At 32.6% G+C, this 25558-nt stretch overlaps 3 protein-coding genes across 6 annotated transcripts; all 3 read left to right on the top strand.

Moving 5' to 3' along the window:
• The first annotated feature begins 1316 nt into the window (after positions 1–1316).
• On the top strand, positions 1317–10318 carry LOC108460941 (ribonuclease J-like). Of its 4 annotated transcripts, XM_017760652.2 has the most exons (18): positions 1317–1714; positions 2055–2283; positions 2558–2681; positions 3526–3582; positions 3813–3872; positions 4711–4902; positions 4986–5063; positions 5590–5772; positions 5872–5952; positions 6461–6526; positions 6599–6691; positions 6979–7104; positions 7530–7643; positions 7800–7895; positions 7981–8078; positions 8154–8602; positions 8811–9205; positions 9916–10318. In XM_017760652.2, the coding sequence occupies exons 1-18, from the start codon at positions 1609–1611 to the stop codon at positions 10009–10011; spliced, it is 2643 nt and encodes an 880-aa protein (XP_017616141.1). In that variant the 5' UTR covers positions 1317–1608; the 3' UTR covers positions 10012–10318. The 4 variants fall into 4 exon arrangements, with proteins under 4 accessions (XP_017616141.1, XP_017616142.1, XP_017616143.1 ...); XM_017760653.2 differs by lacking the exon at positions 3813–3872; XM_017760654.2 differs by lacking the exon at positions 1317–1714 and having other exon boundaries at positions 2144–2283; positions 2558–2667.
• Positions 10319–18158: 7840 nt separating this feature from the next.
• Positions 18159–19135, top strand: LOC108460067 (calcium-binding protein CML38-like). Its single transcript, XM_017759447.2, has one exon. It carries the CDS (start codon positions 18557–18559, stop codon positions 18977–18979), a length of 423 nt encoding a protein of 140 aa, XP_017614936.1. The 5' UTR covers positions 18159–18556; the 3' UTR covers positions 18980–19135.
• Positions 19136–20122: 987 nt separating this feature from the next.
• Positions 20123–21881, top strand: LOC128293144 (uncharacterized). Its single transcript, XM_053028683.1, has 2 exons — positions 20123–20353; positions 21391–21881. The coding sequence occupies exons 1-2, from the start codon at positions 20224–20226 to the stop codon at positions 21807–21809; spliced, it is 549 nt and encodes a 182-aa protein (XP_052884643.1). The 5' UTR covers positions 20123–20223; the 3' UTR covers positions 21810–21881.
• Positions 21882–25558: the final 3677 nt, after the last annotated feature.

Raw genomic sequence — 25558 nt, 5'->3', positions numbered from 1 at the left:
TACAGAATCATACTGAAATCCCCAAACTTTCCTTTCTTTTACTTAAATTGAAAGGTACGTAAGAGCTAGAAATATACCAAATTGCTAAGTTCTCAAATATTTATGCTAACACCTTAGATTCTTCTTTTCGTGCAACCCGTTTCTTAGTTTTCCTTCCTTATAGAATGAACCAGAGAAGAAAAAAATAGAAGAATGATAGAAAAATGAATATCAGCATGAAGTGCCCTTCCTATATACAGTCTTTCCACCACCGCTTCCCTTAATCCCAAGATAGTCAAACTTATTAATACCCTTAATCATGATATAGTCAATCTTATTAATACCCTTAATCATAATGTTTCCTACTAACAGAGACTTTAGTTCTAATTTGACGAAACTAAATTTAAAACCTAACTATTTACCCAACCAGCACGTAAAGTTCACAAATTTATACTAGAACCCGTTTAAACAGAAATTTTTTTCATTAAGTACTCAAAATTTCAATTTTACCAAACCTTTAATATTTCTGAGTGTGACAATGGGTGCAAGGAAAGTCATCTTAGAAATGGATAGTTTGGAAGTTGTTACACTTCTGCAATAACCTTTGGCTAATATCTTGAGTGTGGCCATAGTTCGTGATGCTCAGTGACTATTAAGAAGGCAATGGGAGGTTCAAGTTATGCATGTCTACAAGGAGAGAAACACAGTGTCGCTTGACCAATTATGCTTTAAAATGCCTTATTAGATTCCACTATTTCATGCAACTACTAATTGAAGTTTTGTATATCCTGCATGATGATATAAGCGATCCTGGCTAGCCAAGACGGGTGACTATATAGTCAATGGCGTAGCTAGAGGGGTTGGCAGGGGCCTTGACCCCCTAAAATGGAAAAATTGAATATTTTCCATTTAGGCTCTTTAAAACTTTAAAAAATTTAAATTAGTGAAGGTAAAATTGTACTTTGCCCCTTAAAAATGATAAAATTTTAATTTAATCCTTTAAAAATTATAAAGATATAAACTCTTAAAATGATGAAATTATATTTTTACTATTATAAAAATTATAATTTAATTTCGCCTCCTAACAAGATTTTCTAACTTCGCCCCATGTAATGAAGGTTATGCTTTCTTACCAAAAAGAAAATCACATAATTGATTAATAACCACATCATTCATAACATGGAAAAAGGTCAAACACATGGAGCGTTTCTTTTTTTTCATTTAGTTATTAACCGAAGAATACCAAAAGCGAACAAATAAAAGTTTAGACAAAATATGTATGGTTGAAAAGTTAAATTTGTGATATAAGCCATAAATTTTTTTTTATCCACACGTGTGGGGGAGAGCACACACGGGAGATGTTTGTCTTGCTTTTGAAAAATGATAAGCATGATATTTCTCGACCTTACAAAAATCAGCGCAGTGTTTACTCAATCAATTTCCCGCTTCCAGAAAAAGGCTCAATCATCTCTTTTGCTTCCACTCGTTCGTTAAACCCTTTAACATAAATGCACAATCTTTAGGGTTTAATCTCCTCTTTTCGATTTTCCCAGACCTTAAGAAGTCGATGCAGTTGGGGTTTTGGGAGGTTTATCTTTAGCTTTCACGTCAGTTAAAGCACACCAAAAAATGGCAGCATCCACTTCCCTATCGCTGTATCCGTACATATTATGTTGCAAGACAAGCCCTAGAAATCGTTACATTTCTTGCGCCGTCGGCTCTCCTACTCCCATAGGTACTTCTTCCTTTCTTTTTTTCTTCTTATAATTCTGTTTGATTACCGAGAAGGTGAAGTAAAAATGAGATTCTTAAGCTTTTACGTTTTTATTTCTTTTAAGCTAGATGGGATGTTAGAATGGTTTTTGAGTGCTTTTTAAGTGCTCGAAATAAGGCGAAATGGAGGAGTTTTAGAGTTCATTGGTTAATTCTTTTTATAAGTAGTGGAACTTAGGATAGAGAAATAAATTGAAAATTTTAGTCCAGTCTTTTATAGGCTCTTGAATTGATGAATAGCTTATGGAGATTGGTTTCTTCAGTTATATTGATGGTTTCTTAACTGCTTTCTCATGTTTTAGGTACACGAAGAACTAAAGTGCCACGTAAAAGTTCAGGAAGATTAGATGGGGCTAGAAAAAGTATGGAAGACTCTGTCCAACGCAAGATGGAGCAGTTTTATGAAGGAACAGCTGGGCCACCACTTCGGGTCCTTCCGATTGGTGGCTTGGGTGAAATTGGGATGAATTGCATGCTTGTTGGGCATTATGACCGCTATATTCTAATTGATGCTGGTGTTATGTTTCCAGAGTAAGTCTTGTGCATTTCATTTCTAGGAGGATTTTAGACTAAATAATTTTATGTGTAATTTGTGCTTATAGTAGAGAAAGTTGGTTATATATTCTAATTTCTGTTACTTTTAAAGAAATTTCCTAATATCAGAAGACAGCCTAATTTTGACTAAGTTGTTGATCTTTTATTTGTGCAAATATATGTCAAATTTGCTGCTGCAGATATGGCTACTTTTCTTTCTTTGCTTTTCTTTATTATATTAATGTTGCGGTTTACTTTGACATCATTTCAGCTATGATGAACTTGGAGTCCAAAAGATTATACCAGATACTACATTTATTAAGAAATGGAGCCACAAAATTGAAGCAGTTGTGATTACACACGGCCATGAAGATCACATTGGTGCGTTGCCTTGGGTAAATTCTTGTCTGTCTATCCTGTTAGTCTTTTATGCTTACGTTTTACTCACCTATTAAATAGTTCCTAATAGGGCGTCAAGACTTCTTATCACTTTCCTTTTATAGTGAAGTAAGATGCATGTTATGCTGTAGAATCCTTTGTTGGTGCCTTACGCTTCCTGTGTTCTTGCTACCATGAAGTTGTTTTGTCCATTTTCAATGAAAGGTGAATCTATACAAGTTGTTGATCAAGGAGTAATACATTACCTGTATTATCAGACACCTTCCTGACTCAGTTTCTTGACCTTTGCCACTGGGCAGGGGAAATGTTCTCAGAATTTTGTCTGGTTCTTTTTATTTACGTTACAGAGCATCACTGCTTTGTGCAGGGTACTGTGGTCGTTAGTTTTAGATCCCTCAGTAAAAATAGGAAAGTAATTAAGAATAACAAACGCTGGCTATGTCTATGCTTGGTTAGAATCTTTCAGCATAATGTATTGGATTTGTTGAAAAGACTGAAATTCTGTCTTTTTTTTTTTTCTGTTGTTGTTGTAGACAGGAAGTACAAGAGATAAAGAGATAAAAAGAAAGGAAAAAACTCTACCTAAAAATAAGTGATCTAAATACCTAAACTTTAGGAACAAGATATTTACAAGAAACGGAAAGATAATAATACACAATAAATTCCACAGGATTGATTAGGGTTTTTCAAATACTAATTAACTATTAAGTTGCTTTACTTGGAAATTGGTATGGTAATGTAAATGTTATTATTATTGATGGTTCTAGAGTCTAGGACAGTGTTCATGTTGCATTTTTTTTCTTTAACATTATTTTACGAGTTTTCTTTCCGTTTGAGCAGGTTATCCCAGCATTGGATTCCCATACTCCCATATATGCATCATCCTTTACAATGGAGGTACTTTCTATGGATGCAAAAGGTTTATGATATGTGGCACATGCTTTGTTTGAAACCTTACTATGTCTCATTTCTTATGACATCCCTAGAAGTATTGGCAAAAATCACTTTTTTTATGGATGCAGATGTTAAGGTTCTAAAATCTCTAATAAGCATGACCTTTATTAGAGATTAAGAGAATGAATCCTTAAAATCTACCTTTTAATATTTGTGAAACTTTGTCTTTGTAGCTCAGTAGCTATTGGAAGTTTATACCTCTTAGGCTTCTTTTGGATTCCATCACACCCATGGTAAGATGGCATCTTAAGGGGACATGCCTCTTTATTCCTTTGCATTGGCATCCAAGTTCTCTTTGGATAACATGAGGTGAAGTGCATTGAAACAAACGCAGCCCAAAATTCTTATTGGCACTTTGAGCTCCATTGAACAAAAGCTCCTCCTAGAGGAGGGTGTTATTACATGTATAACCCTTCTGGGCTATTTGATTCAAAGAAATTTTGAGTCAATTATTTTATTCAATTAGATAATAAAAAATTATTATTATAAAATAATTATAAAAGGATTTATTTTACATAAAATTCAATAAACATACCGGTTTTATGATTATGAAACTAATATAAGATTAAATAAAATAAATAATTACTTAACCAATAAATATAAAATATGGTTTCATATAGTTTTATTAACTTTTAATAAAATTATTATTTGACTTTAATATGATCTTTCTAATTATTTGCTATTTATTAATTTCATAAATATCAAATAAGCTAAATTTCCTTATATATAATTACAATATCGAGTGTCTTTAATGGTCATTTTACATTTTCACTATAATTCACTTCACTTTCATCACTGTGATTGGACCCAAACTCATATTATCACTGATTTTAATCTCACCTCTGCAGTATCCTATCTCACTGTTACAGTAACAAAAATTACCGCCATCACAGTTTTTCAATTTTAGAAAAGCTAATCTGACCACCCATCCAAATGGGCTCTTAAAGTTGTTGAGAGTTTATACCTCTCAATTAACTATATTATTGAGTGTGCAAAATGATAACTTACTGTTTCATCTTTATTGCCTCTTGCTAAAATGGAGTGTTGACACTCTTGCATTCATGTCAACAGCTGATTAAAAAGCGTTTGAAGGAGAACGGGATTTTAGTTCCGTCTAGACTTAAAGTATTTAAAATTAGGAGGAGATTTAAGGCTGGGCCATTTGAAATAGAGCCTCTCAGGGTGACTCATTCTATTCCTGATTGTTGTGGATTAGTTCTTCGCTGTGCTGATGGTACAATTCTTCACACTGGGGATTGGAAGGTGGGTTTTCCCCCTTGTCTATGCATTTTCTTCTCTTGTTACACTAAAACTTTCAGGCCACTTAAACTGTTAAGAGTTGACAGATTGATGAATCACCATTGGATGGGAAAACTTTTGATCGACAGTTTTTAGAGGAACTCTCAAAAGAAGGAGTAACACTGGTATGAATCCTGAATCTATTCTTCAAACTTCCATGAGAGGTTTTTTAGAGCAGATTACAGGGGTTACTATTACGGAGTGGAGGTGAGGGCTTGTTAAAGGTTCATAAGGGATTTGGTAATGATCTATTAGTTGCATCTTCAATTTTACAAATATAGGAATATAATTATTTCAGTGATTTGACTCATGATCGGGGCATGTCTTCTTAGACTATTTTAATCAACTAAGGTGATTGTTTAGAATATGATATTGCTTGGTATTTGGTACTTTGTGATTTGTATTGTTGCAATTCAAATATGGACACTGGCAGCTGACACCTTGCATTGCTTATGTCTGTTCTTTGGCTTCCTAGGTTATTTTAATAATCTCTTGTGCATTAATTAAATCTACAAAAAGTAAAGAGATATCTGTTGTCTAGATTTGTCTGGATCTTTTAAGATACAATTCATCTGATGCAAATTGAGCTCGTCACTTCTTTCAAAACTGTTCCAATGAATGTGTAATTCAGTAAATTCATATTGTTTACAGATGATGAGTGACTCAACCAATGTATTGTCACCTGGAAGGACAGTTAGTGAAAGTGCGGTAGCGGATGCATTGTCGAGACATATTTCAGGTGCTAAAGGAAGAATTATTACTACCCAGTTTGCTTCAAACATACACCGGCTTGGAAGCATAAAGGCTGCTGCAGATGTAACTGGTAGAAAGTTGGTATGTTTTGTCTGACTGCAAAGCTATCTTGTGAATCTAGTTGTCTGAATGATAGGGATGTCAGTTTTGACAGCTGAGATATTGTGCTCCTTGAACTAGGTATTTATTGGCATGTCATTGAGGACATATCTAGATGCTGCTTGGAAGGATGGAAAAGCTCCAATTGATCCATCAACTCTGGTATTCATTCTTTTGTGACACAACTTTCTTTTTTTTACCTATATAGTATATGGTTGTTTTCTTGAGACAAGTGTTACTCTTTTACTTTTCTTGTAAGTTCTAAGTTTGTTTTTATCAAATTAAGCTACTCAGTTGCTAAACTGCCTTTTTGTACAAATTATGCAGTTCTTGTTTAAGCTTATTTAGTGTGAAGTAAACCTTTAAATAAAATGATGGGATTTGTAATTGGTATCCTCTTTTGCGATTCATTCCTTTAAGGCATAACTTCCAACAAAATCTATCCCATAAATTTGTCTCTTAGCGATGTTTATGTTAGCTCTTCTTTTAGCTTTAAGCACATCCTACTTGAATTTGGATATCTTCATACTGCTTTTATTCATTTCAATCTTACATTTTCCAAAAGAAAAAAAGAAAAAACGAAATTGCGTTAACTGAAACTCTCGTATCATGTACAACTGATTGTTTATCTTGTATCATTTGCTCTCTGCTCTTTCCATTATGATTTTAGGTGAAAGCAGAAGATATTGATGCCTATGCTCCAAAGGATTTGATAATCGTCACAACTGGATCCCAAGTAAGTTAACCTCTCTGGCTCTGATGAACTACACATTTAGCTGGCCTGTGACTAAGTGCTCTATTGTGTCAGGCAGAGCCACGTGCTGCCTTGAATCTTGCATCATATGGAAGTAGTCATTCCTTTAAACTGAACAAGGAAGATGTGATTCTCTATTCAGCTAAGGTAATGATAATGTACTATATGCATTCATTTCCGACTGAAGAATTCTTTGAGCTCTTAATGACTGAATGTTTGCTGATGAAAAAAATTAGCAGTGCGGTCAAACTTTTATTGTTCTATCTAGGTACTATTTCCTATGCTATGGGATAGGGTTTTTTTTTTTTTTTTGTTTGTTTTTTGACAATATACGGGATAGTTTTGGTATATTGATTATTATTTACTATAGGTTTTCTAAATCTTGCCCCAAAGTCATTGATTTGTTAAGATATCATTTTTAATCTCAATATCAGGTAATCCCTGGTAATGAATCTCGGGTGATGAAGATGCTAAACCGCATATCAGAGATTGGATCAACTATAGTGATGGGTAAGAATGAGGGGCTGCACACTTCTGGTCATGGATATCGTGGAGAACTGGTAAGATGAGTCAACATTGTTTTGCATGATTTCATTTTAAAAAGTTTTTTGGTCACTTTCTTGTTCCTTTAACAAACAAAATACAAAAGGATAATGAAACAACATGACATTTAAAACTCAGGATGGCATGTTATACATTGTTGATGCTTTCAATTGTAGGGCCTCTGGCTGCAAGATAGCATGAATTTATATTTCTTTCTTAAAAGAAAGAATTATTTTGTTCCTTCAGTATCTGTTAAATAAAAGGGGTTTACTAAGAATTTATTTTTGAGTTAAAAAAGAAAAATCAGGATGTGAATTGGATGTACTATGGATGTGATTTGAGTCGACCAAATAAAAAATCTTAGATTTTGATTGTGATGTTCTTTTTCTCCTGTTGTCTTTACTTGCGTGTAAAACACAGTCTCAATGGTTTTATTTTGAAGGAGGAAGTACTTCAAATTGTGAAGCCGCAACATTTTTTACCTATACATGGAGAGCTTTTGTTTCTAAAGGAGCATGAGCTACTGGGAAAATCAACTGGCATTCGGCACACCACTGTAAGTTGCTATTATTTCTAGTTAGGAACTTTTTTTCTGATTCTCTCAATTTAAGTTGATTTTTGATTCGTCATAGGGGTTGCTTCAACATTATCTATCATGGTAGAATATGTACATAATATGAAAATTGTAATATAATTCTTATCATTGTATCAGGTTATAAAGAATGGAGAGATGCTTGGGGTTTCTCATTTGAGGAATAGAAGAGTTCTGTCCAATGGTTTCAGTTCCCTTGGGAAGGAGAATTTGCAGGTTTGAAATCCTCAAAAAGCATTCATCATTTTTCTTAAAAAAGTTAATTGAGAAGGATCTTCATGAATTTAGTCTTAAATTGCAGCTAATGTACAGTGATGGTGATAAAGCATTTGGCACATCAACCGAACTTTGTGTTGATGAGAGACTAAGAATTGCATCTGATGGCATTATAGTGGTCAGGTAGATAAGTTTATATGCTTAAATGAAGTCTGTATGTTTCATATTTGTTGACATATTAATATATCCGTTTTGCAGCATGGAAATTTTACGCCCTCAAAAGATAGATGGCATGGTTGAAAATACCTTAAAAGGGAAGATAAAAATAACTACTCGCTGCTTATGGTTAGACAAGGGGAAGCTTTTAGATACACTCCATAAAGCTGCTCATGCGACACTGTCAAGCTGTCCTGTGAATTGTCCTCTAGCTCACATGGAAAGAACTGTTTCAGAGGTATTGAGGAAGACAGTAAGGAAGTATAGTGGTAAAAGGCCTGAAGTCATTGCCATTGCATTGGAGAACCCGGCTGGAGTTCTATCTGATGAGCTGAATGAAAAGCTATCTGGCAATTACAATGCTGGTTTTGCGTTACCAACATTGAGAAAAGTGGTAGATGGGCATCCAAGAAGGGGACCACCAAACAAAATGAAAGCAGAAGATGACGGTATTTTGCATTTAGAGAATGCCTCGGAACCAAGTTTATTAGGTTGGTCCTTATCCTCTTTTGCTGCCCCTTCCAATCTCTCTCACTTATTCATGCTAGTGTCCATCTGCATGCATGTAGGCACATAATTTGATTGGATGTGTGTAGGTGTTGGAATTGTCAATTTATTGAGGTGAAAGCTAGTTCTCTTTGCGATTTAAAGCACCACTTTCATTAATGTCTTCTAGTCTGTCATGATTTCATCAAGCAGATGATGATGCTGAACCTGAAAGGTTCTTGCCCGTGGAAGACAGCAGCATTTCAAGTCCTGACTATACAGAAAGGCTTACACCCAATACTGATGATTCTGATGAATTGGAGGAACATGAGCCAGAGGTTAGGAGTGATGGCACTGCAAGCAATGGAGATGACTCAGAAGTGACAGGCTCTCAACCAAAGTCGTCAAAGCCTAAGCGGAACAAATGGAAACCTGAAGAGGTTAAGAAGCTAATTAAAATGCGGGGGGATTTGCATAGCAGATTTCAAGTTGTGAAAGGGAGAATGGCCCTCTGGGAAGAAATATCTACAAGTTTGTTGGAAGATGGAATTACTCGAAGCCCAGCGCAGTGTAAATCTCTATGGGCATCTTTGGTTCAGAAATATGAGGTTTGTCTTTCTCTTTTTAGTTTTTTTTTTTTGGAACAGTGGGTTATATCACTCTCTATATTTATTCTAGAGTAGCAGATGTAATGATGGAAGATGTTCCATGTGGCTTTAGTTTCATGGATATTCATGTTGACACCTCTAGCTTCTCCAGCACATTTAAGAATTTAAATCTCTAGTTAGGAATGATAGAATCTATGTTGCTTCAACTTTAATTTTTCTTGAAGTGCTCATGTTCGACACTTGTGTAACGCATATCTAAACATGCTTATGGGAATATGATTCTTTGAGAACCCTCCAAATACATGGAAATTTTGAAAAGAAAAATTGAATAAACCTGTGTCCAACACTCATACCCTTGTCGAGTAACATAGGATAGAATGATAGCATCACAAAGAAATTTGAGATCCAGATACTTGCTTGAACTGGGGTGCTACAATAATACTTGCATCATGTCCTAGGTTATATAAGTTTTGGTGTATTATGAGATTAAATAGCGGCTGCAGCTCAACGTTATGGCCTTTATTCTATGGTTTCGGATTTCTCTACTGCTGAATATTCATCGAAATTCATTGCGATAGCATTCATGATGTACATAACTGCAATAAATCCATATACAGCTGCAATTTAAATCCCTTTGATCAAGAATGTTCAATTTGTTTCCCCCTATCACTTGTGTTGCTTACTAACAACTATTGGCATATATTTGACAGGAAAGCAAGAATGAGAAGAGAAGTCATAAAAGCTGGCCCTATTTTGAGGACATGAATAAAGTTTTATCTGATTTTGAGGCAACAGCCACTACATGACTCCAACTTTGGAGGGGAGATGCTAAACATATGAACTATTCAAATATAGCCTGAATCAAGACAAGAGTCATAATAAACAGGGACAATTGTTGTAACCATGGAATTCAAGGGTGAAGTTGGAGGAACGGGAAACGAGGAAAGAGGCTTGTTTTGAGGTCAGTAAAGTGTTCGATTAAAAATGTACAAATGATAAAAATGGGTCAAATCAGATAGGCCATTAATGGCAATAATCTTGTAGCAATAGACTTCCTGTAAAATTTTCTATTTTATATAGGCCCTAGCCCATAAGGGAATAACAACGGTGGAATTTGCTCTCTTTTGAATTCAACAAGGGTGGAATTTCCTTCCCCCCCCCCCCCCCCCCTTTTCCTTTTCTAGGCTAAAATAAACAAGGCCCTCACTAAAGCTCGCCCTTATATCTAATTGAGTTTTTAGTGATGGAACTTGATTTTTTTGTTAACCGAAACTCTTTATTGGTCGATGAGGTGATTGATAAAACCACTAGAATTTGACATATGGCATGACCATGCCATGTGGATGTATGTTGATATGGCATGTAATGTTAGAAAATTTTAAAAATAAAATGTATATTTAAGATGAACTCAAACAATCATTTGTTCATTTTCATTCTAGATAAGTGTAAAATTAAAAAAAAAAAGTAAATAATTATTTAAAAAGTATAAAATTATTAAAAATTAAAAGAAATTGTAAAAATAATAAAATAGCATTCAAATTCATTCTAGACGAGTGAAATTATACAAATTTTTTAGAATTATAAAATATTAATAATTATTAAAATCTTGTTGTAAATCCATTGATAAATGGATGTCCATAACCTTCCAAATTTATTCTATTGTAACATCTAAAAGATGAATGCCCACAATCTTTAAATTCATTATCTTGTAACTTCTAAATCATTTATAAGGTACCTTAATGTTGGTCCTTAATGCTTTGTAACTTGTGGTTTTTAAAGCCCTATAAATAGAGGGCATGAACAAAGTTTTTAGCTTTATAACACGTTATTAGCAGCCTTTACAAGTTCATAGTGAAATTCACATCATTGTAACTATATATAACTTGCCCGTAAAGCTCCCGTCGAACTATATACGGTGTACGTATTTTCATTATTGTTTTAATTTGTTAATTATATTCTTATAGAAAGAGAAATATTCAAAGAATACAAATCAATTTTTTTCTAAACTATTTTGGTTTATTCACCATTTTTTAAAGGTTACTAAAACGAATTTCATTATTTTAATTTGTTTTAAGTTATTATTTTGACTATTTCTCTCTATGCCAATATTTGACATACATATTTTTATTCTGTAAATTTGATATATAATTGGATTGTTTTACTATAGAGAATGTTTATTATCATGATCTTATTCAAAGTGATAGTTCTTTTATCGATGATTAAAATTACCTCTATGATTTCCAAGATCTTAGATAGCAAGATATAAAGTTTCTACATGAAGTTTCTGTTATTTAATATTTAATATTTTGATTATTTTTTAGCTAATTCATGGTCAATTATAATTGTTTTGATTAACTTATTTTATTTGTATGATCTTAGAATGATGGTGAAAGATTTAATATTGGTATGGATTTTGATTCGGTGCTCTTAACATTGGAGTGTCTTAGAATCATATAAGTTATTTTGAAATAAAAATTTTCTATCGATAAATTTTGAATTTGCTTACTTTTTGATAAAATCATCAAGACTCAACGTTGAATAAGGAAGTTGCTATTAAAACTTTCGTAGAAGAAAAGAGATTGAGGTAAATTTCACTTATCATTACATGCTTATATTCATAAAATTTGTTTTTCTTAATATATGCTATTTGATAATTACTTGGCAATTGTATTTGAATGGGGATAGATTAATTTTAATGTTATAAATAGATAGATTTTTAAATCATGATTCATAATATTATCAGTCATTTTTATTAAACAAGGCCTAAGGTATCATAATATGTGACCTTGCATTGGTCTTAGTCATCATTAAACAAGTTGTTTTATATGTTTATTTGATGGTTTTAATTTATATATATATATATATATATATATAAATTTTCTAAGTTCTAGACATCATATGTTTTGGACTTTGATATTATTTAAAATTCTCTTAATCAACAACGATTTAAGTTATTATATATATTAATAAAATCAAGATTCTTTTACACCAAACAATCAAATAGTATTTCACATCAAACATGTTAAAGTTATTTTAATGACAAATTTTGAGGTATGTCTAAATTGATTTTAGGTTGATTCTAATATATAATTTCAAGTATGGTTGTTGTCATTTTTAATTCTTGAATTATTTTGGTTGCAAACATTTTTATAAACTTAAAAATGAGAATTACTATATTAATTTGGCCATTGACATTTCTATGGACATTGTTTGTATTATTTGATTGTTGTTTGATAAGAAATATATATATAAAAAAAGAAGGTTGTGTGGTTTGATTTTGTAAATGCCTTGTATTTTTCCTATTATATAGCCCTAACAAACTTGTTACTTTTGTAGTGATGTTAAAGGTACTTCATCGTTTTATATTATTCCATTTGTTAATTATTTAGAGAAATAATATGAATAATTATAAATGGAAATATTTTAGTGAACATGAAATGTATTATTTCAAGTAAATTTCATACATGTCTACAATAGTTTATGAAATTTTGCTAGCACTAGCATTATATTAGGTTTGATATTTTAGATGTCAGTTTTATCCATACATTTGATTTACAATAAACTCTATGTATGACTTGACCATTTCTTTCTAGTTAATTAATTATGCAAAGCTCTTGTGAAAAGGATTTTTGTAAAGTATTCTGAATTAATCTCATGCCTTATTATGGCTAAACAAATAATGAGTTATTTGTTCTAGTGGTTCTACTCCACTCCCCGAAATGAATGTATCAATACATAACAATTATAAAATTAGAACCGATTATCATTATTGACAACTAGATGAAAAGGAAGATGAATGTTTCGAAATGTTGCTACATGTTCATTCTTAGAATATGATTATCAATGGTTTATACTAATTAATCATTCTTTGAGGCGGATGATATTTATATAATCTTACTGGAAAAGAATATAATATGCGTTTTCGTTATTGTCTGAATTATTTTTTGCATATTCCTTGAAGTAAATGTCAACAATAAATAAAACAAATTTTATAACCACTTTTGATCATTAAAGTTAATTTGGACATTTAAAGTTTTTGGCATATTCCCTAATGTAAATATTGCAAATAATTGTACATATGATATTTTTGGTAAGTATAGATACTTGAACATATGTGTTGATATGTCTTACATAAAAATTATTTTGGCTTGATTTGAATGATTTATATTGGATTGGAAATGTGTTTAAATGTTAATGTAGGTGAAATACAAGTTTGGGTGAGAAATAAAGCTTGAAAATGACTTTATTTTGTCCACACGGGCAGAGACACGGGCGTGTGTCTCAGCCGTGTGTCATGTGCATGGGCGTATGGTTTGGCTGTATTGTCCCCTGCATCTTTAAAATTGTAAAACAGAATGCTCAGGTATATTCACACTGAAAGAGACAAGGGCGTATGTCTCAGCCGTATGTGGCACACGACCTAGCACACGGGCATGTAACTTGGCCATGTGGCCCTTGAACCTAATTAATGTAAATTAATTTGATAACACGGCCTAACACACGGGCGTGTGGCTTAGCCATGTGACTCAAGTTAGTAACCACCCTAATTTGGACACGGGCTGGGACACGATCGTGTGTCCCTATTTCGAATGTCTACATGGCCTGAGACACGGGCATGTCCCTCGATCGTGTGAGACACACAGCCTAGCCACACGGGCGTGTGTCCCCTGTACATTGAAATTTTTTTGAGATTTTGTGGAAAATTTTCTAAGTACCGGTTTAGTTCTAATTAGTTTCTAATATATGTTTTGAGCCCTTATATAAGAGACTTTCTGAATAATATCTGACATGAATGTAAAATAATTTGAAATGTCTGTATTTGATCTGTTGATTCCAGTAATGCTCCGTAACCCTGTTCTGGAAACGGATATGGGTTAAGGGTGTTACATAAACGTTCATTAAAGAATAAGAAGTTTCTTTAATTTAAAGAATTCTAATGTGTTGCTTGTTCTCAATAATTATTGATTATTACAAGCTCACTAGCTAAAGTTGAGATTTAATGTCTTGCATTTCTTAAATGAATATAGGTCCATTCATCCATATGGTGGATGATTTTGATATTATATGATTTTAGTAGATGCATCTACAAAATAATCACGTGTTATCAACTTGCAACTTGTCATTTATGAGATTGCTTGTTTGAATGATTAATTTTTTATTGTGCAATTAAAACAATTCATCTTACTAATGCTGGTGAGTTTATGTCCCAAACTTTCAATAATTATTGTATGTCCATTGGGATAAAAGATGAACATCTTGTAGCTTATGTTCACACATAAAACAATTTAGCTAAATTGTTTATCAAATGCCTCCAACTAATAGCTAAATCATTTCTTATGAGAACAAAGCTTCCTATTTCAACATGAGATTTGTTGATTTTCATGTTATACGTATCAAGCCAATAAATTATAAATACTTTCCATTACAATTAGATTTTGGTCAGGAGCTAAATATTTCCCATCTTAGAATTTTTGGATATGCAATATATGATTCAATTGGTCGACCACAACACACAAAGATGGGTCCTCAAAGGAAGTTGAGAATATATGTTGGTTATGAATCTCCTTCTATAAGTAAGTATATTGAACTATTAACTGGGGATTTATTTACTGCACAATTTGTTGATTGTGTTTTTGATGATACAACATTCCCAACATTAGGGAGAGAGAATAAAAGCTAAATGAATAAAGTACTTGAAATAAATTATCATTGTCTAAGATCCTTGAACAAAGCAATGTGAACTAGAAGTTCAATAGATAATATTCATTTTACAAACCAATTGTCAGATTCATATATTGACCTAAAAAGAATTACAAAATCTCTCATACCAACTGAAAATACTCTAATATTAATTGATGTCCCAATAAGGCAAACTGTTAATACAAAATAAATGAGCAGTGAAAGATCAGTAGCTCATGTTCACACATAAAATAGTTTAGCTGAACATTTATTAAACGCCTTCAACTAATAGATAAACCATTACTTATGAGATGGTAATATAGGAGAAGCGAGGGTTCCTAAAGAGACCCATGACATAACTAATTATGAAGCACAAGAAAGATTTAGGTACCTGAAAGTGAAAATGAAATGATGAAAATAAAGAGATCTCGATAAGTTATGTCAATACGAGAAAAAGATGGAATTGAAAAATATAGTTGTCGACAATAATTTTGCTTATAATGTTGCCATTGAAACAACAAAAGAAAATAAGGATCCTGAGGCTAAATCTTTTGAGGAATGTAAAAATAGAAAAGATTGACTAAAATGGAAAGACACAATTCAAGCAGAATTGAATTTTCTAAACATCAAAAACCTAAAGATGTAAATCCGGTAGGATATAAATAGATATTTATGTGAAAAAAAAAATGAGAAAAATGAAGTCATAAGAAATAAAACACAATTTGTAGCATAAGGATTTTCTTAAATGCCCAACATTAATTAGTAAGAGACATACTCTCATTTAGTGGATGCAATCACATTTAGATATCTTATTAGTCTGATGGATTGGTGTTGTTGCAACCTATTTGTATGGCTCACTTAATAGTAAAATTTATATAAAAATCATTAAGGATTTAAAATCCCTGAAGGATATAGAGTTCTTTAGAAAAATTATTCGATAAAAATGATCCAATTTTTCCATATGTCTTTATAAAAAGGTTTGGATCAAATTTTGTGGTCATTTCTGTTTATGTTGATGATCTAAATATTATTGGAACTCCTGAAGAGTTTCAAAGTGTAGTAAATTGTTTAAAGAAAAAAATCGAGATGAAATATCTTGGATTTTTTTTGTCTTATCCTGCAGATTGAGCATTTAAACGATGGAATGCATGTCCATCAGTGAACTTATACAAAAAAGATCTTAAAGAAAATTTACATGTATAATGTACATCCATTGAGCATCCCGATGGTTGTATTATCATTGGATGTGAATAAAGATTAATTTAGTCATTGCAAGAATGATGAAAAGTTTTTTGGTCTTGAAGTACCATATCTAAGTGTCATAGGGGCATTGAAATATCTTGCAAACAACATAAGACCTAATATAACTTTCATTGTAAACATTTTAGCAAGATTTAGTTATTCTCTAACCCATTAACTTTGGAATAGAATAAAACAAGTATGCGGATATCTCAAAAGGACCATTAATATTAGATTATTTTATTCAAATGATTCAAAATCCTTATTAGCCGGCTATGTTGATGCTGGATATTTATCGGATCCACATAAAGTTCGATCTCAAACAAGATATTTATTTACATGTGGAGGTACTTCCATATCACCGTGTCAAATAAAGCAGACATTAAATGCCACCTCTTCAAATCATACAAAAATAATTGCAATGCATGAGGCAAGCCGAAATGTATAGCTAAGGTTATTGACCCAATATATCTGGAAGATATGTAATTTTCCTTTACAGGAAAAGATGCCAACTATCTTATACGAAGATAATACAACATGTATAGCTCAATTGAAGGGTGGTTACATTAAAGGCATTGTCAATCTCAACGTTTGAAAGACTAGTATACAAGATTGAATGCGTCAATTCTTAAAGATGTAATGTGATGTTTCAATTAGGGGAGTCTAAAACACGGTGTACTGTTTTCTTTTAACCAATGATTTGTCCCACTAGGTTTTCCTGGTAAAATTTTTAACAAGATAGCTTGTAATAGGAGATTGTTCACTCTTTTTTTTTCATTAGGTTTTTATCCTATAGGATTTTTCCTAATAAGATTTTAATGAGACACATTTTCATTTATGGACATCCAAGGGGGAGTGTTGTAAAATATATTGATAAATGGATGTCCATAACCCCCTAAATTTATCCTATTGTAACCCTTAAAAGATGAATGTCCATAATCCCTAAACTCATTATCTTGTAGCCCCTAAATCATTTATAGGGTACCTTAAAGTTGGTCTTTAATGGTTTGTAACTTATGGTTTTTGAAGCCCTATAAATAAAGGACATGTACAGGCTTATTGGATGCCAATGTGAAAGTTGAATCATCCTTTCATCTTCTGTTCTTCTCTCTTGTTCATTCTATATTTCTTTTAAGTTTTATAACAAATCTAAAAAAATTTCCCTTTTATAGGCTAAAGTAAACAAGGTCCTCACTAAAGCTCGCCCTTATATCTAATTGATTTTTTAGTGATGGAAAAAAAATTACTTGATCTAAACTCTCGCTTTAATCGTTAATGGTCGACGAGGTTATTGATAAAAACCACTAGAATTTGACACATGGCATGACATGTGGATGTATGCTAATATGACATGTCATGCTAGAAAATTTTAAAAAATAAATTAAAATACACATTTAGGATGAACTTGGACAATCAATTGTTCATTTTCATTCTAGATAAGTGCAAAATTACAAAAAAAATATTTAAAAATTCAAATATGTAAATAATTATAAAAATAATAAAAATAGCACATTGGAGATGAACTAAACAACCACACATTCAAATTCATTCAAGAGGAGTGAAATTAAAAAAAATAGAATTATAAAAATTAATAATTATTAAAGTCTATAAAAATTCCAAAGGTAAAATGTAAAATATATAAATTATAAAGAAAATGTTGAATTTAGTCTATTGGACAAAGAGACCTGATCGAATTAATTCATTTATTAGTAAGTGGATCAATTTAATTTTGTATTATTAAAAAAATAAATTAATACCTAAGTGGACTAATGCAAACATTTATGGTTTAAAACTATTATTTATTTCTTAATAAATTTAAATTTTTAGAGTTTTATGGTTTTAAAGATTATATGGGATTTAACTGTAATTGAAATAAATAATTTTTAAAATGTTTTCTATACAGTAAATATTAATTGTGTTATAATTTAAATTTATTTATTTATTTTAATAATATAGTAATTAAATTGATAATTGTAGTGAACTAATTTCAATCTATATAATAAATATGCTTTATCAATAAGGAACGTATAACCCATTTGAAAATGTCCCATCATTCTTGAATTTCCTTCTTATTTCCTTTCCAGATGCTATTTACACGAAAACTTACTTTCCATTTTCTTCATCATCATCGTCGTCATCATCATTATCGTTATATTATCATGTTCTTTTTCCTGCTTTTGATCATCCCTCTCTTTTTATTTTATTTTATTTTATTTTATTTTAAGTTTCAGAAGATTCAGAGCACTTTCTTCTTCAATTATTGTAGTTAAGTCGGTACAAGACTGGCACACGGCCTTCACGCAGTGCTTCAATCCTTATCTCTCTCTCTTTCTATATATATATATGTATGCACACACACACAAAAAAAAAAAAAAAAACCTGGTTATCGTTCTTACAATAAACCCTAAGCTGTGTTTTAGCTGATACTTCGAAATGATGAGAAGTGAAGAATATGATCGAGTTGTCAGATATTTCGACAAAGATGGAGATTGGAAAATCTCAGCTTCTGAGTTAAGCCATAGATTAGGCCAAATGGGTGGGAAGTTGTTGTTAAATATAGCCGAAGTTGCAGTGGAAGCATTGGATTCCAACGGTGATGGGTTATTGGATTTGGAAGATCTTATTAAGTTAATGGAAGAAGATGATGAAGAAGAGAAGTTGAAAGATTTGAGACAAGCTTTTGGGATGTATGATGAAGATGGATGTGGGTTCATTACACCTAAAGGACTCAGGAAAATGTTGAAAAAACTTGGGGAATCAAAGTCCATTGATGAATGTATGGTTATGATCAAACATTTTGACATAAATGGTGATGGTGTTTTAAGCTTCGAGGAATTCAGAGTTATGATGAAATGATCAATGTTGTTTTTTTTTTTTTTCATTTTTCATGTAACCCATTTCATTGTTCTTTGAGATTTCATCATTCATATTTCACTATATTCTTGTAATTATTATTCATGATTGTTAATATATTAATTACTTCAAATTTAATTAAGATTTAGATATCTTCAACTTTAATTTCTCCATTTTCTCGTGTCTTGGAAAGATTATATATTTTTCATGCCATTTTTTCTGTAATAATTCAGTAATTTTTTATTGGAAAAGAGAAAACATAACTCAGATTATAAAAAGCTGTTGATAGACTGCTATTCTATTTAATTCTAGTGATTTGTCGTATTCCAATTTTTATGTACCCAAAAATTATATCAATCCCATATCTAGCATTTCCTTTACAACAACTCTTTTGTTATACATTGGGTTGTATTTTACCTTTTCTTATTAAAAATAATAAATTAATCTTAATAAATTAGATAAAAAATAAATTAGTTCTTTTTATTTATAATTTTATTCATTATCTATCTGTATTGTTAAAAGCTGATGTGATTAACGGAAGAGAAAGAATGGTATGAAACTGTGATTCCACGTTATATTTATCCCTTTTCAATAGAAGAATGACAAATTAGATTTTTTCTCTTGATTTTTAGCTTTTTCCTCTTGAAAAAAATCAAATCTAACTAAAAATACTAAAAATCAAGAAAAAATATCTTATTTATCATTCTCTTATTGAAAATGAATAAGGATGATGTGAAATCACAGTTTCATATAATATCTTCTCTTGACGGAATAACTAAATAATGACATGTGCGTGCCACATGTACATCATGTTGACGTATATGGACTAATTTTTAATAATAAAAATGAAAGGACTTTTTAAAAGAAAAACTAATTTGTTATTTAATCTAACATACATAAATTAAATTATCTATTTCTAAATAAAAATAAAATACAATCTAACTCTTCTAAATATAAAACAAATGGAGTGAAATCTATAAAAACAAAAAACATAAAAAAGAAGGCCAAAAGAATCGAACAATGCTGCGGATGTCCCAAAGCATTTTCAATGCCTTTTTACGTTGTTACTCTCCTTGAAAGAATAATCTTTTATACTTCCACATTGCGTTTGGCTAAAAGACAAATATATTTTTTTATATATATATATATTGGATCTCTTGTCTTCAATTGCAGAAAAGTTTCATTACGGGATAACTCAAATCCTAAAATCTTTGATTTGGTTTGGTAAGAAGCCATTCCAAGTTGTAATGGATACCTGTGGTTCAGTCCAGGAACTTGAGACACCAGATAAAGGGATTTGTTCTAACAGTACAGGACTCTGCCTGCTGTCACCTGTCTTGGAGATCAATGAAGATTGTCCACTCGACGATAAGATCGGTACGTCTACTATCTTAACCCATTCTTTTTTCTACAAACATTTCATTTAGGAACTTCTTGTAATTAAAGTCAAGTTCGAAGTTGAGTTATAAATAATTCTAGATATTATTTAAAAAAGAAGAAGTTAAACTCAAGTTGTTAGGAAAGGATTATGGATACAAGCTCAAGTTATAAGAATTAAAAAGGTTAAATTCTACTATTAGTTCTTGTACTTTGTAAAAATTGTAGGTTTAATCCTTAAACTTTTTAAGGTGTTAATTTTAATTCTATACTTTTTGAATTGTTTTAGTCTTGACTTAAACAATAACAGTTAAATTCAATTACTAGTCATGTTTTATGCATACAATTTTAAATTTAGTCTATATTATCTAATTGGATCATTCTAAGTCCATATATTTTTCAAATTTTAAAATTTTAGTCTTAACATAAATGAGTTATTCATCCATTAACTAGGTTTTAGTGAACAATATCTGAAAATAACAAGCTCACATAGTATATTACACATAATAATATATTTGTCGAATCAAAATTTGAAAATAGAAAAACTTAATGAATTTAACAATTATTGTTTAGTGGGAATTAAAACTTTAAAATGTGAAAAATATAAAGACTAAAAATATTAAATTAAAGAATAAAGATTAAATACATAATTTCCGTAAAATACATGTACTAATAGCAAAATTTAACCAAATAAAAAAGTGTTTTTAAGTTTTGAAATTGGATGGAAGGTACAAAAATTGAGTGGTGCTTCTAATTGCAGCTGGCCTGAACAATTGACTAGAAAAACACGGTTGCTTGAAGTTGTACGCTAACATAACTTCAAAATGGCTGTTTTTTTTTTTATTTTTTCTTTTCTCTTGCCACTCTTTCTGGATGAAAATAATTTATTGACTCCTTTTGGTTCACGCAGATAATCCCTTTTAAGAGTATAGATAATATTTATACAACAATGATAACATAAAAATAGAAAAGATATATATAATATATTCCTAAATATATAGGATAATATACAATATAACCAATTTTTTCTTTTGCAGATAGTGAAGAAGAGGAGACCTTCTTTGATAGCCAAGCGTGGCTAAGATCAGATTGTGAGGATGAGGTTTCTAATAATCCTGGGGAAGAACCTCCTCCAGCATTAGAGGAGAAAAAGGAACTAGTGGAGCTATTGGAGGACCCTTTTTGGAGTGATCTACTAATTCAACATCCTACGAAAGTCATATCAATTTACAGGGATAACATACAGTTGGTTCGGTTTTTTCAGGATTGCTCTTGGACGAGTGAGCAAGGTTTCAAGAATCATAGCATCGTTAAGCCATCTATCCTCGTGAAAATTCCCAAGGAATTCAATGGTTTGAGTAATTCCAGGAACAACTCATTGCATGGCAAGGAGAGAGTTCAAAAGAACAAGTCAAACTCTAAGGAGAAAAGTTTCTGTTGCATCCCGGTGGTTTAGTCCAAGACATTGGCTTAGCATCAAACAAAGCTTTCTGCAAATGAATTTATAGTACAAACTTATATTATTTAACATATTGTTCTAAAATAGTTTTTTTTTTTGAAATAATAATCGGATTGGGCTTGTATAGCAATTAAAATATAAAACAAAGTTCAAAAATAAACAGAACAATACTGAAGGCCCAACACTCAAAATGGCCCGTGAAATAAAAATATCTTAGATACTAAAATAAACAGAAAATTCTAGAAGTGTAATTATGCCACCGACTAAATGCCCAATCAGAAAAAATAAACAGAGTTTGGGGAAAAGAAAGTTTCTTATATGGCGAGATTGTAGCCTTTGGTTGTCTCGTTCCATCTTAGGTTCAATCCTTACCCTTCTCGAGTAGTGATCGCGTTATTTCGTGATAGGTTTTAAATGTTTATAATTAATTGTTCTTGAAACTAACTATTATCGCGATGTAGGCAAGTGTACTTATCGAACAGTAGTATAGTTTTAGCAAGGTCGGATTGTCGAACCCAAAGGACTTGGAATGCCTTTTTGCCCTCAAAATTAGCCTTTTTCAAATTGGCTTCAACTAGGGCTCGGCAGGGACATGCCCTTGTGACACGCCCGTGTGAGATTAGTTCAGGCCGTGTTCGAGCCGTTAGAATGGCACAGGCGTGTGCTATACTCGTGTGAGTCGTGCTTCGTTTCTGCCAGATTGACATGGTCGTGTGGTTTACTCGTGTGGGGAAGTTTAAGCCGTGTTGAGTTCGTACTTCGGCCCATTTTTTCGTTATTGGCTTTCTCGTTTCTTTCACTCTCCCATGCTCTCTTAAGTATAAAACATGAAATTAAAGCATTAGGAGCATCGAATTCACCAATTTTAATGGAAAATTATTCATAAAATGCGTTAAACATGGTGTAAATATATGTATATATTACGGTTTATCAAATACTCCCAAACTAAAGCATTTGCTTGTCTTCAAGCAAAATCCTCAATTCATAGTCAAAATAAATTCTCCTCAACTTATAATTCTTATCGATAATATCTCAAAATAATTCATAGGTAATCATACATTGAGAATTTAACTAAAAGAATATAAAAGTCTCAAACATTCCAAGTTGAGTATTTAATCATGCAAACATAGGTGTCTCTCCGCATCTAAGTAATTACCTTTGATTTAGAATATCACAGAGTTTCACATCTTCACTAAAGATTCACTGAAATCACTTGAGGTGTTTAAGGGCAATAAATGAAGCACTCAATAGTCAATAATGAAAAGTCATTACTATAGGCTTGCATGAAAATCAAATCTTGACCAGTATAATTTAAGATAATACATCAATCAAAAGGCCTTTAGAGGGTTGTAGTAAGGCTTGGTTAGAGGGGTGTGGTCACAAGCTGAAAGAAAGGGTTAGAATCGAGATTGAATTGAAAAATTGCCTAACTAGAAAAAGAGCTAATCTTCACTTGCGTACAACAGGGCTTCTCTCAGAATATAAAATTACAGATATGTATACATAGTGTTTTTTTTTAAGAACAAGTTAAATATTTATAGACTAACTTATTACAAACAAGACATAGCTAAACAATTTCTTCTACTCAAATCTCGACAAAAATAGGGATCAAATTAATTTAGGGGATTTCAACAATAATGGGTTAAGGGCAATATTAAGGTTAATATAAAGAATGGCTTGTTAGGCTCAAAGGGGTTTTCTAAGGGTTAATTGTAAATGTAGGCTTTTCATGGCATGAGTAGGTTAATCCTAAGTGCCTTAAATCATTTTGATATATCAAATCAAATGGTATGGTCTCGACATGTATAGTCAAGCATGTTATAATGTCACGGACTTAGGATTCTTGCCTCACAATCCGTGCGGCCTTAGGCAGTTTCTTACTCCAAAAACGCCTAAGTCAGCCTAACTTCCACAAAAGAAGGATTCAACAGAATTCTTCCCAAAACACAACTTAAGCGAAAGCACCTTAAAGCCAAACACGATGAAAGAAGAACGAGACAAGAACAAGCCAAAGAAAATAAGAACACAAGAGAGAGAGATTTGAGTGAATGCTCTCAAGAATTCTTATTACTCAAAACTCAAGTGATTTACAATGAGGGAAGATGTCTCTTATTTATAGTTGAGCCTCTCCAAATCCAACGGTACAAAATTAAGTACATCAATGGCTAAGATTAAAAGACACCTACCACCAAATATAAAATCATATCTTCTAAGATTACATATCTTATCTAAGATATGTAATCTTATAAAATAATATCTTGTAAGATCATGTTTCCATATTTGTCTAACTTGTAGATGGGCCTTCAATCTCTTCAAGAAATGGGCCGGTCCGATTGGGCCAAATAACCTCCTTCCTTCTTGATAGTTCACACAGATGTGTCATGGTTGCGGGCTCTCATGCGCAACCCATGACATTCTTCCCCACCAAATCTAGCGACGCCCTCGTCGCGTCTTCCGCATGGTATCGATCTATCTTGTCTTAGAATTGCCACAAGGCTTCAGCAGGTTCCCAACTTATCTCACTATCCGGGAATCCCTTCCATCGGACTAAGTATTCGCGCCGCGGTCGGTAGTATTTACATCTGACCACACGATCCGCTTCAATGTTCTCGACCTCTCGATCATAGGCGACTTTTACCCCCATGGGTGCTCATTCAGACTTGCTTCGATTTGGGTCTCTTCCATCTTCATGGAATGGCTTAAGCATACTCACATGGAATACTGGATGAACTTTAAGCTTTTCAGGCAACTCAAGCTTGTAGGCCACCTTGCCTACCTTCTTCACAATTCGAAATGGCCCCTCATACCGCCGAACGAGTCCTTTGTGTAACCCATCATGTCGCAAAATCAGGTGTAGTTTGGCAAGAACTGGGTCACCAACCTGAAACTGCACGTCCCTTCGATTTTGGTCTGCTCATTTTTTGTTGCGCTTACTTGCCTTATGTAGACAAGCTCTAGCTAGATCGTTTTGCTCTTGCCAATCCCTTGCAAATCGATAAGCTGCTGGATTCGGTCCTGCATAACGAGTTGTAACTGCATTGGGTGTAAGCGGCTGTTGCCTCGTCACTATCTCAAACGGACTCTGGTTCGTTGCCCCACTTCGTTGTAAATTGTATGAAAATTGGGCCACATCCAACAACTTTGGCCAATCCTTTTGTGTTGCACTTACATAGTGTCGAAGATACTTCTCCAACAATGCATTCACTCGTTCGGTTTGCCCATCAGTTTGTGGATGCATGCTAGTGGAAAAGTTTAGGTCTGAGCCCATTAACTTGAACAACTCTGTCAAAAACCGACCCGTGAATCGCCCATCTCGATCACTGATGGTAGACTGTGGTACTCCCCAATACTTCACCACATGTTTAAGGAATAAGCGAGCTGCTTTCTCAGCAGGACACTCCTTGGTTGCGGGGATGAAAGTTGCATACTTCGAAAACCTATCCACCACAACAAAAATACTCGCAAATCCATCAGATTTAGGCAAGCCTGTGATAAAATCAATGGACAAGCTCTCCCATGGGCGCTCCGGAATGGGCAATGGTTGTAACAAACCAGCAGGGGCTTTCAACTCAACCTTATCTTGTTGGCATATTAAACAAGTTTTTACATAGGTCTCCACATCATCACCCATGTGAGGCCAATAAAATCGATCCTCCAATAGAGCCAAGGTGCGGTGTATTCCTGGATGGCCAGCCCATCTTGAATCATGACATTCCTTCATGACTTCCTTCAGAATTCCCATGTTG

Source organism: Gossypium arboreum, chromosome 1, assembly GCF_025698485.1.
Source record: "Gossypium arboreum isolate Shixiya-1 chromosome 1, ASM2569848v2, whole genome shotgun sequence".
NCBI classification, from domain to species: Eukaryota; Viridiplantae; Streptophyta; class Magnoliopsida; order Malvales; family Malvaceae; genus Gossypium; species Gossypium arboreum.
This window is presented reverse-complemented; position numbering and strand designations above follow the sequence as displayed.